This window comes from Suricata suricatta, chromosome 17, assembly GCF_006229205.1.
Source record: "Suricata suricatta isolate VVHF042 chromosome 17, meerkat_22Aug2017_6uvM2_HiC, whole genome shotgun sequence".
NCBI lineage: Eukaryota > Metazoa > Chordata > Mammalia > Carnivora > Herpestidae > Suricata > Suricata suricatta.
The window spans coordinates 24,868,866-24,882,095 of record NC_043716.1 but is presented as its reverse complement, the minus strand read 5'-3'; the positions used below and the strand labels follow the sequence as shown (position 1 = coordinate 24,882,095).

The following is a 13,230-nucleotide window of genomic DNA, read 5'->3' as shown; positions in this document are numbered from 1 at the left end:
GCAGAGCTTGCCATGGGCCTTTTGCTGCTGCACATTGAAACTATTTGTTTGGAAAGCATGCCTGAGGGATGAGAATGCATTTATAAGGATGAGCAGGTAAAAGTAAAAGGTTGTCTTTTGACATTTCAACTAATCCCTTCCAGCCTTTGGTTTACTTAACATTTAGGCTATTTGCTGGCAGGAGAAACTGGCTTTTTCACATATGCTTTATGTCATTATAAATTGGGCATTGGTTTTCATGCCTGATAATCCCCGAGTTATACAACGAAATAGATTCTGATGTCCTTATAATGAGGTATACAATCTTCCTACCTTTTCTAAACCCTTAGTCTTCCTTTCCCTAATGAACAGTGTTCCCCAAGACAATTTTTTCTTTTTATTAATTTTTAAAAGTCTGTTTCTTTATGCAATAAAAAAGATTTAAAGATTAATCGAGATATATATATATATATATATATATATATTTACTTTCAAAGTTTTTTTGTTTTTTTCTTTTCATCTAAAATATTTTTCCTAGGCAAAATACTGGCAGTATTTTAAAGGCTATTCGGATTGTAAAAAATATTTGAAAATTTATAAGAAATTGAATTCTAATTTAAAAGTTAGTTCATTTTAACGAAAACTAAAACACCAAGGAGAGATGATTTTATTTAATAGTTGCTACATTATCTCTGTTTCATTTATAACTGATATAAACTAATATCCTAGAACAACTGTTATCATTGTAAAAGTATTTGTTTGGAACAGGGTATAGGAAAATTTGAAAACCCTTAAGCTATTATGTCTAACAAAGGATAAATGCTACAATTTGGCAGGGGTTGGCAGGTACTGTCAAAGAATATAGCGATACTACTTAGTTATATTTTGAGAGATAGGTAGAAAATATATATTTTTCCCAGTTGGATAGAATTTTTAAAGTATATTTTCTTTTAATCTCCACATATTATAATATACTTTATCACTGAATTGTTACTTTTACATACTATTAGCTAGTATTTCCTATGATACCATATTATATTGTTTTTAAAAACATAACCTGTAAAGTATACTTCCTTTGTATTCTAGTTAGAAAGTTTTAATATGGAAATTTGACAGGCTATTTTGATAGAATATAAAATACAATTTCTTTCCTAATAATTTGAAAGCTACTTATCAGAAGTATACTCGTCTGATTTCTCGCCTAACACATGTCCTTTTGTTTTAAAAGGGCAGTAGTAATATAGAGTGTATTGAAGAGACTTTATTTTCTCTTGAGTAGTTTTACAACTTTTTTTTTTAGTTTTTATTTATTTTGAGAGGCGAGAGAGGGGGAGAGACAGAGAGAGGAAGAGAAAGAATCCCAAGCAGGTTCTGCACTGTGTGCGAGGCCCTGAAGCTGGGCTCATACTCACGAAATGTGAGATCATCACCTGAGCTGAAATAAAGAGTTAGACGCTTAACCAACTGAGCCACCCAGGCGCCCCAAGTAATTTCACAGCTTCCTAAAACTAACTTGTTAATTTATCTTGAAAGTCCAGAATTTTTTCAAGAAAAGTAAAGATACCTTTAATCTGGCTTATACTACAAAAATATACTATATACTTGCCCAGAAATAAGTACTACATATGAGATCTTAAAGTTGACTAAGTGAAAAGAGCAATTCTTGCTGTTTCATATTAGATAACTAGTTGCTAGGTATCTCCCCCCCCCCTTTTTTTATGTTTATTTATTTTGTGAGAGAGAGCAGGGGAGGGGCAGAGAGTGAGGAAGACAGAGAATCCCAAGCAGGCTTCGCACTGTTAGTGTGGAGCCCGATGTGGGGCTCATACTCAGAAACTATGAGATCATGACCTAAACTGAAATCAAGAGTCAGAAGCCTAACTGGTTGAGCTACCCAGTCATCCCTGTAGTCAATTTCTGTGAGCTTCCAATGCTAACAGATAGTTACAGGTGAGTAAATTGCTGTTGTTGTGTTTGAGAATCATTTTAAATTTACTTTAATTAGATTTTCTTACTCATTCCATTTCTAATTAGGAAAAGTAAGCCACAACAGAATTGATTTACCTAAGATCCCTCAGAAAAGCTATATAGTGTTTTGACTCCAGAGTTTTCACTCTTAGGAGAGCAAGCTCTGTAAATAGACTAGAGTCAGTTCCCAGCTGTACTCCTGTGCACTGTGCTTACAACACTGTAGGAGCTCAGTAAATGTTGTTATCATTTATTGTTAAGATCTATTGTTCCCATCTTTTCCAATTTCGACTTTGTGTTTAGCTAACAAATTTATTATCAATTTCTGTTCTTGAAATTAAGAAATTTCTTTTTTAAGTAATCTCTACACCCACTGTGGGGTTCAAACTCATGACCACCAGATCAAGAGTTCAGTCTACCGACTGAACAAGCCAGGTGCCCCAGAAATTATTTTCTTTATCATGAATTAAGCCAAATATACCCTTTTTATCTTCTTCCTCAGACATACTTCTCTTCTTGTCATCTCTCAGTGGATTATTGGATTGTTTCTTTCACTGGCTAGAAACTTTGTGAAGTCATTTTTTACTTTTCTCTCTTTAGTAAGCCCCACATCTACTTTGTCACTAAAGTTCTGTAGCTCTGCAATGTGTAACAAACTGGGCCTTTTTTCCATTCCTTTTGCCTTTCTAGGTAAGGCCCTCATTACTTTTGCAACAAATTCATAGCATGTCTTCATTTCCCAACTCCTCTTGTATACACTATAATTAAAGTAAATACTTTAACATTTATATTTACTTGTGGGCCGTTTGTACTCATTCTTCTCTGTTTCTTCTCTGTTCGCTTGCTAGGCAGAACATATTTTTAACTCATCTTTGTATTCCCAGTGCCTATCACAGATGCTTTGTACACTGGTGAAACTGTTAATTTAGTATTTCTTTAAGCTACCAAGAATTTCTTTTTCCCATTATATTGGTTTTTCTACTTTAAATGTTCTATTTTTGATGCTTTTACAGCATTCTTTTTTATTTCGTTTTTTAAAATTGAGACATAATTGATTCTATAGCATTCTTGAAAGTGCTTAAAATATAACCCCTTTTTTCATTCAACTAGTGTATAAAAATAAAAAATCATAATGCATATGTTCCTTTTACTCAATGTTGCATCTTTTTAGAGGAGAGCTATTATAACTTATATACTTAAATAGGTCAGTCTGAATTGTGTATACCATACACTCTGACCTTGCATAAAAGTAGTTCACTCTTGGAATGATGTAATTTTAACATTTTTATGAAGACCAGATGAAGTCTGGGCATGTGGTATCCTTTGGTGTGACACTGCTTTTAATAGGAATATAGCTTTATATGCTGTAATTAATTGTGTCCATCTTTGAAAAGGAGTATGATTATAATACCAAGCTCAGTTGACTAGATGGCCAGGATTATTGTGATTTCTTGTCCAGAAAAGAAGTTTAATTTAACACAGTCTCTGTGTGTTAGTAGATAGAAAATGAATGTAGATTCAGTCACTTGGAAACACAAGAGATTCTTGATATCCTTTAATAGTGGGGCTTTTGTCTCAAATGTATTAGTACCGTTTCAACTCTGAATTTTAAATTTGTTCAGATCATCACTGGCTGCTTTCATATGCTTTGATTCTTTCACACCTATGTCTCTGGTATGTGGGGCTCTAGTTGATACTTTTCACTGCTTCATGGGTTCTGTCTTAAGATTTACCATTTCTATCCTCTCCGATCTTCTGTTAAACCCGTCCAATGAATTTTTATTTTAGTTACTATATTTTTCAGTTTCCATTTGGGTCTTTTTTATAGTTTACATTTTTATGAAGTTCATTCATTAAGCTATATGTTTTTAAGATGTTTAAATATATTTATAACAGCTACAACAAAGTCTTTGCTAATTCCAGTAGCTGGGTCCTTGCTAGATTGGTTTTTTGTTGACTATCTTTTTTTTTCTTTGATTATGGCTTACATTTTTTTTAGTAATTTTTATTGTACACTGGACATTGTAGATGGTACATTATAGAGATTCTGTTTTCTATTCTCTGAAGAATATTGATTTTTGTTTTTTGTAGGTAGTTGTTAGTAGCTGATCATCTTGAACTTGTTTGGGCATGATTTGACAATTTTTTAGGGGAGCTCTGAGAGAAGCTCAAGGTACATAATCATTAAAAAAATTTATGTTTATTTTTTAGATGAGAGAGAGGGAGAGACAGAGCATGAGTGGGGGGAGCAGCAGAGAGAGAGGGAGACACAGAATCTGAAGCAGGCTCCAGGCTCCAAGCTGTCAGCACAGGAGCCCTATGGGGGGCTGGAACTCACAAACTGCGAGATCATGACTTGAGCTGTCTGATACTTCACCGACTTCACCACTGAGGCACTCCTCAAAGTACATAATCTTAAAATTCTGTCTCCTCTTTGTTTCTTGTCAGGGTTTTGGTTTAAGTCTTTTTGGGGGTTGGTTTAGAATTGGCATCTTTCTAAATTATGGTCCTTTTTAAGAATATGACATCTGGCTCTGTTTGTGTGTGTGTTTTACTTGAGTTTTTTATTTACAACATATGTTGTGGCTAAATTTCCATGTCAAAATATATAAATCTATTTCTTAATCAATATTTATCTCAGAATAAATATAACATTTAATTACCCACTTGATAATTAGACATTTGGGTTGTTTTATATTTGTCTTTGGTACAAAGATGCTGTGAATATCCTTGCACATATTATCTATCTATACTTATAGGAAAATAGAAACAGTTCTGGGAAACACTTGTCAGTATTCTGCAGATAAAACCAGTGGGATTGTTAAATTTGCATCTCTTGGCTTACTAATAAAGTTAAGCATCTTTTCATTTGGGTTACCATCCAGTTATCATTCATCTAGTTCTGTAAAAGATATTATTTGGATTTTGATGGGATTGCATTGAGTCTGTAGGTCACTTTGGATAATAAAGACATCTTAACAATACTAATTATTCCAATGCATAAATGCAATATCTTTCCATTTCTTTGTCTTCAGTTTCTTTCATCAGTGTCTTACAGTTTTCAATGTAAAGATCTTTTACCTCCTTGATTTTTATATATGTTTAATTATTTTTTATTTTAGAGAGAGAGTGAGTGAGCAGGGGAGAGAGAGAATCTTAAGCAGACTCCACCTTCGGTGTGGAACCCAACACAGGGCTCAGTCTCATGACCCCAAAATCATGGCCTGAGCTGAAATCAAGAGTTGGACCCTTAACCAACTTGAGCCACCCAGGTGCCCCTCACCTCCTTGGTTTAATTTATCCCAAAGTATTTTATTCTTTTTGATGCTATTGTAAATGGGACTGTTTTCCTAAAAAAATTTTTTTAATAGTTTGTTGTTAGTGTATGGAAATACAACTGATTTTTTGTATGATGTTTTTGTATCCTCCAACTTCATTAAATTCATTTATTAGTGCCAACAGTTTTTTGGTAGAGTCTTTAGGGCTTTCTACATATAAGATCATGTCTCCCATCCAAGTACTAACCAGGCCCAACCCTGCTTAGCTTCCAAGATCAGACGAGATCAGGTACATTTAGGGTGGTATGGCTATAGACTATAAGATCACATCATATGCAAACAAAGGCAGTTTTACTTCGTCCTTTCTGGTTGGGATTACTTTTATTTCTTGCCTAGGTGTTCTGGCAAGAACTTACAGTATTCTGTTGAGTAGAAGTGGTGAGAGTTGGCACATTTGTCTTGTTCCTGATACTAGAAGAAAAGTTTTCAGCTTTTTACCACAGAGTATGATATTAGCTGTAGGCTTGTTATTTATGGCCTTTATTATGTTAAGGTTTATTCCTTTTATATCTGATTTGTTGAGAGTTTTAATCGTGAAAGGATGTTGAATTTTTGCAAATGGTTTTTCTGCCTCCATTGAGATAATTATATGACTTTTCTCCCTTCTTTTAATATGCTGTATTACAGTTATTGATTTATGAATAGTTAAACTAATTTTTCATTCCAGGTATAAATCCCTTTTGATCACGTATCTAATCCTTTTAATGTGATGTTGAATTCAGTTTACTGGTATTTTGATCAAGATTTTTGTAACAGTGTTTATCCTATAGGCATATAGGCCTGTAATTTTCTCTTCTTGAGGTGTCCTGATCTGGCTTTGATATGTGAGTAGTGCTGGCCTCTTAAAATGAGTTTGGAAGTTTTTCCTTCTCTTCAGTGTTTTGGAAGCATTTGAGAAGGAACAGTGATTGTTCTTCCCTAAATGCTTGATAGAATTTACCAGTAAATCTAGTCTTGTAATTTTTTTTTTGTTCAGATATTTTTGATTACTTCTTAAATTTTCTTAATTGTTACAGATCTGTTCAGAATTTTTATGTCTTCATTATTTAGTCTTGGTAGGTTGTATATTTTTAGGAATTTATCCATTCCTTCTAGGCTACCCCATTTTTGGCATATAATTGTTCACAGTGGTCTCTTATAATCCTTTGTATTTCTGTAGTATCACTTGTAATGTGCTTTTTCATTTATAATTTTATTTGACCCTTTTGATTAGTTAGCAAAAAGTTTATCAGTTTTATCTTTTCAAAAAAACAGTTCATTTCAATGATTTTTATCTATTATTTTCTAGCCTCAAAGTGTATTTCTGCTCTCATCTTAGTTTCCTTCCTTAAGCTAACTTTGAGATCAGTTTGTTCTTCATTTTCTAATTTCTTAAGGTGGAAAGTTAGTTTGTTTATCTGAGATCTTTGTTTTTTCTTACTGTAGATAAGTATTGCTATAAACTTTTCTCTTAGAACTGCTTTTGCTGGACCTGATAGTTTTGGTTTATTATGTTGCCATTTTCATTTGTATCAAGATATTTTTTAAGTTCTCTTTTGATTTCTTTGACCCATTGATTGTTTAGTTGTGTGTTATTTAATTTCCACATATTTGTGAACCTTCCAGTTTTTCAAGTGTTATTGATTTCTAATTTCATACCGTTGATATTGTAAGAGATATATGATTTATACGATATAATCTATCCTGGAGAATATTCCTTGTGCACTTGAGAAATGTGTGTTCTGCTGCTGTAGATTTAAACCAGATCATAACAATATTTATACTAAATGTGAAGGGTCTAAACACCCCAATCAAAAACAAAGATTATCAGGCTGAATAAACATAAAAGAATGAACTGCTGATGTATGTTTCAACACGAATGAATTCCAAGATCATTATGCTAATTAAAACAAGTGATTGCATAATATATAATAACATTTACATGGAATTCTAGAAAAGGCAAAACAAGAAGCAGATCACTGTTTGACAGAGTTAGCAGTGAAGGAGAGAGACTGAAAAGGAATAGAAAGGACATTTAAAAGCGTGCTGAAAATATTCTGAATTATGATTGTAGTGGTGGTTACGTGACTGTGCATTTGTCAAAACATCTACATGTACATTGAAAGTTTGTGAATTTTATTCTCTGTAAATAAATTATTTTTCAATAAAACTGATTTCATCACACAGCTAATTATTAGCATGTAGGAATTCAGGGAATGTAAGGGTGAATAGACATTTTAAATGAACTGAAAAAATATATAGTACTGAAATACTGAAAAACAAAATCTCTCTACTCTAATAAAATAATTCAGAAGGTTGGAAGTTAATATGAAATTTAAAACGAGCCTTAATTATCTACTATATTTTTAATATTTTTTAAATTATTAGGTTGTACTAAAGCGACAGTACAATGATCAGCACTCCAAACTGAGAGGTCTTTTACCTGGTCGTCAGTGGTATGAAATTCAAGCATTTAGGGCCTTAAACCAGGCCCTAGGTAGGTAAGTGAAATTTAACATAATGTAACCATAATATTAACCTGTGGCCAGGGCTATAGAGGAGATAGTCTTTCTGTTTTACTCGTTATGATAAATTTGATAGAATTGTATTTCACTAGAACCTTGTTTATTTATGAGAGAGAATGCATGTGAGTCAGGAAAGGGCTCAGGGGGAGAATTACAAGCAGGCTCTGTGCCATCAGCACAGAGTCCAATGTGTGGCCCAAACTCAGGAAACATGAGATCAAATCAAGAGTCCAATGCTTAACTAACTGAGCCACCCAGGTGTCCCAGGAACTGGTATATTTTTAATGATAGATGTCACAAGTGAAAGCCAGAAAGAATCAGTGGGATAAATGAAACCCTAAAAACTCAAAATTTGCTAAAGTTTAAAGATTTATGATTGGGATACTTGGGTGGCTCAGTAGGTTGAGCATCCATCTCTGACTCAGGTCATGATCTCACATTTGGTGAGTTTGAGCCCCACCATCAGGCTCTCTGCTGTCAGCACAGAGCATGCTCTGATCCTCTGTTCCCTCTCTCTGCCTCTCCCCCACTTGCGCTCTGTCTCTCTCAAAAGTAAATAAACGCACTTAAAAAATTAATAAAAGGGCTTAAAAAATACATAAAGATTTATAATTGATCAAACAATGAATGTCACACAGAAGAGGTATTCCATAAATGTTGATAGAAGTTCACTATCTCATACAATGAAAGTTTTATCTTGTGAACATCAGAACCCAATTGATGATTTTGTGGATGTAAAACAAACTATTTAAGAAGAGATAAAACAAGCCATACTTGTAGTACTAAAGAATTAACACCAACTAATAATAACATTTAATTGTAATACTTCTTTATCTAAAGATTCTGGTCCATTAAGATTTGTGTTTTGTAGAACTAGTTATGAAATCACCATTTTATAACATAATTTTCATATTGTAGAACATCAACATTTAATTTATAAACACTGATTCTTATATTTTTAATCTAATTTAGTATTTCATATTCTCTATTTATGAAATTATAATTAGGTAAAGCCATGTAATAAACTTCTTCCTGTAAGGCACTCAGATAACTAAAAGAACACAGGTTAAGAATAAAATCATGAGGGGCACCAGGGTGGCTCAGTTGGTTAAGTGTCCAACTTGGTTTTGGCTCAGGTCATGATCTCATGGTTCATGAGTTTGAGCCTCACATCAGGCTCTGCGCTGACCATGAGGAGCATGCTTGGGATTCTCTTTCTTGCTCTTTCTCTCTGCCCCTCCCCAGCTTGTCTCTCTCAAAAAATAAATAAGAAAACAATAAAAATTTTTAAAAAGAGTAAAATCATGAAAACATGACCATTTGATATTTTTTCAGTTCATCCAGAAGACCCATTGCTATTATCTGACCTAGCCAAATCCAGAATTAAATTTTTCTCAAGTATCTTATTCAGTCACATTAGTCCATTTATACATAAGCAGATTAGGCTGCAGTTGGGTTCAAATTTATAGATAGCTAATGACATAGGACTACAGTAGCTGGATTTAACGCCCAAGAACACATCAACCACTCATGAACTGCAAGGTCATGACCTGAGCCGAAGTCAGACTCTTAACTGACTGAGCCACCCAGGCGCCCCAGAGTTTTTTTTAACATTCATTTTTGAAAGATAGAGTGAGTCGGGGAGGGACAAAGAGAGACAGAGACACAGAATCCAAAGCAGGCTCCAAGCTCTCTGCACAGAGCCTGACTCAGGACTCGAATTCACAAACTGTAGGATTAGGACCTGAGCCAAAGTCGGACACTTAACTGACTGAGCCACCCAGGCATCTCTCTTCCCCATTATTTAAGAATGATATACTGCAACTGTTTCCTTACAAACTGAATGATTCAGTTCTTGATTAATTTATTGATATGGTTAAGCTACTGCCCTTCTCTGCCTAGAAATCCCATTGGTACTTGGCATCAAGTTGCATTATAAATTATTCTTGAAGCATTTCATCTGCTTACTTGGTCTCTCCTGGTGATCAACTTGTTTTGTCTTCTTTTATTTGTATTTTAATATTCAGCAAATAATTTCTATGGGAACTTGAATATTATTTAATATTCCTGAATTTTAGTCATTATACTTAATTTTAGGAAAATAAATATTCTTACCTCTGTTGATTATTTTTTCCTTTTAATATAGGCAATGCATTGAATTTTAAGAAATCATTTAAAGCAAAAATATATTTACTTTATCATTTATAAACCTTTTTTAAATATATTATACAGGTTGTAAGAGATGAAATTACTTGTCTAACATCACATACACTAAATGAGCCTCACATCTTGGCCCCCCACGTACTTTTAAAACCTCAAGACCTCTTTTTCATCCTTACACCTTACCTTTATGCCCTGAAGTTCTCACTGTTAAACATAAAACATTTCACTATTAAACATACACATCCCATCATTACTGTCTGCCGCAGCATACACGTCATCATACGATTCATTTGGCAGGTTTACCAATCAAAACCAGTTGAAATTTTTCTTTATGAAAATTTCTTTTTACTTTTCCAACCAGTGATTTACCCCTTAGGAAACCCATAGTAGTTTATACATTATTACTATTATAGCTTATATCTTATTGTGTTGTGATAGCCTGTTTATATATCTGCCTACTTTTGTAAACACATATTATACATTTGTACATTATTAACAACCAACTGTGTCTCAGCGTGGGGCATGGATATTCAATAAATACTTGTTGAATGCATGAAAAACGGTGAGTTTGGTACTTTCCCCACTATACCATGTTGTCCATAGAGCTTCTAGAGCCTCAAAACATACTTTTCCTAGAATTTCATTAAAAATGTATTTATAGTATTTATATATAATACTGTAATTTTAGTATTTTATTAATTAAAAAATTGATAGCCCTACTGTCATTGTATTGATTTTCAGAGAAACAGTATCTATAAGTAGCACCTTACTACAAAGAAACATATCCATTTAAAAATCAAGTGAGTGTTGTGTATCACTTGATAAAACTCATAATGTGTATTGATTGACATAAAAGGTACTTATAATCAGGACTCCTCTTATGAGGGATAAATTTAGATGGTTTAAAGTAAGCAGAAACAAATTAAGTTTTTTTAGAAATCCTTTTTTTTAAGCCCACATGGGACTATTAGAGTATTTGAAGTAATATAAGTCCATGAAATGTAATAACAGCCTTCGGGAATGTACCAGATGGTTTTGTGACCACGTTACAACTGCACTATGAGTTTCCTAATGGGTCTGCTTTACTGAAAGTATAATCTTTGTCTCAAATGGGCATAATTCATTTGAACAAGGCAATATGAAAACAATAGAAAAAAGAAAGGTGAAATTCTTTTTCTCTGAACAGTTTTGTTAACTTAAATACCTTTCTACCATAGGACACTTTAAAATAAACCAAAGTAGAATCAAAAATAGAGTGGCACCCTGACTTTTCATTGATTTTCAGCACTGTTCTATAATATTAGCAGTATCCATCTTCCTGTCCTGCCTAATTTTGTGGCCTGATGCCTCAGAAACAATGGCTTACTTTAATATCAAAAAATATGTTATATTAAATTTATATTTTTTTAAATCTTTGGAAAATCAAATATATATATTAATATCCACCCCTCTCAGAATTCCATGATAGTAAAGGAATAAAAATGTCAAACCTACAGAGTTAAAAAAGAGTTAGAGAGGGAACAATAACAGATGAGATGTCAACAGATTTTGAACGCTGGAGAACAGATGAATGATTGAGTGACTTAGCAGGCAAAAGAAAGCTATTGCGAAAGCCAGTAAGGTCCTTCAGATCCAGACATGAAAAAGCTCAAGATGTGGGAGCACTCTAAAGTATCATTTAAAATAAGAGTCGCAGAAGAATTGGTTTCAAGTTACTGTAAGTAGACAGCTCCCTCCCCCACTGAAATTTACTCTCTGGAGAGATTATACTAGAGAGTTTCTATATTCTTCAATTCGATCTATAGCTAAGGATATATAGAAGATGGGGGTTAAGAAAAGTCTGTTTATTGAATGTGAGAACTCCATCACCTTTTTCTTCCCAGCTCTGAATAGGCTTATAATCAATCTTCTATCTCCAAGGAAGGAAAGTACAGTTCTAGGGATACTAACTACCTTGTGAGTAAAACAGATAGTATCAAAGTGGTCCTTTTCCTACCAGAGTACCTTACTCTGGCAAAGCTTCCCAGTTTATAAGCCACACCCATGTAGGCAGAACTACCAGTCAACATTTGATATTCAAACAAAGTTTGTAACATGAAAAATACAAACCAAAACAGAAACTCTACAACAAACGAACTATACCAACAAAGGAAAACATGGTGAAGAACTGGTAGGAAACAGCAACAGCACAATAGTACAGAGGTTGTCAAACTTTTTCTGTTAAGGAGCAGACAATACATATTTTAGGTTTTGGGGGCTGTGTCCAGTCTGCATGCGTATTCTTTTTTCTTTTTTCCTTAACCCTTAAAAAATGTGACTACCATTCCTTCCTTGCAAGCTATACAAAAACGAGGTATGGACCAGATTTTCTTTGTGGGCTTAGTTAGCCAATCCCTGCCTAGAAGAAAATACAAAACAAATGTAACAAAAATATCCATAGAGAGGCAAAATATTTCCTCCATGAAACAAGAAGAGATTTACTGTAAGAAAAGTTTCCAATTAACTTGATAGGAGCAAATTTTAAATGCAGAATTGGGCTTAGAAGATAAAATTGAAATTTGCTAGGTCAAAATGACAAAAAGGTAGAAAATGGAAAAGAAAAACTAAAACATTTAAACATCAGTATGCACGAGGCAACTTCAGAAATAAAGGAGACCTATATGAAGAGATGAGAGAAGATATAGAGGAAGTAAACCTATCAAAGAAATAATCCGAGAAAAATGCTCAGAATTGAAGGACATAATTTCCTGGTTAAAAAGGCCCACTCAAGGCTAAAATGAACAAATCAAGAGACTATAAATGCTGGTGAGGGTGTGGAGAAACGAACACCCTCCTACACTGTTGGTGGGAATGTAACTGGTGCAGCCGCTCTGGAAAACAGTGTGGAGGTTCCTCAAAAAACTATCCATAGAACTCCCTTATGACCCAGCAATAGCCCTGCTAGGGATTTACCCAAGAGATGCAGAAGTGCTGATGCACAGGAGCACATGTACCCCAATGTTCATAGCAGCACTGTCAACAATAGCCAAAGCATGGAAAGAGCCTAAATGTCCATCACCTAATGAATGGATCAAGAAGATGTGGTATGTATACACAATGGAGTACTATATGGCAATGAGAAAGAATGAAATCTGGCCATTTGTAGCAAAGTGGATGGACCTTGAGCGTGTCATGCTAAGTGAAGTAAGTCAGGCAGAGAAGGACAGATACCATATGTTTGCACTTATAGGTCTAACAGGAGAACAGGAGAAACCTAATGGAGGACCAGGGGGAGGGGA

General features: G+C 34.0%; 1 protein-coding gene across 1 annotated transcript in view; it reads left to right on the top strand.

Moving 5' to 3' along the window:
- Nucleotides 1–13,230, top strand: part of BRIP1 (BRCA1 interacting protein C-terminal helicase 1) — a 177,006-nt gene that overhangs the window by 135,696 nt on the left and 28,080 nt on the right. The window contains exon 16 of the mRNA XM_029927829.1: nt 7,653–7,765. Within this exon, the coding sequence (XP_029783689.1) occupies nt 7,653–7,765 (113 nt within the window). The remainder of the gene's footprint in view (nt 1–7,652; nt 7,766–13,230) is intronic.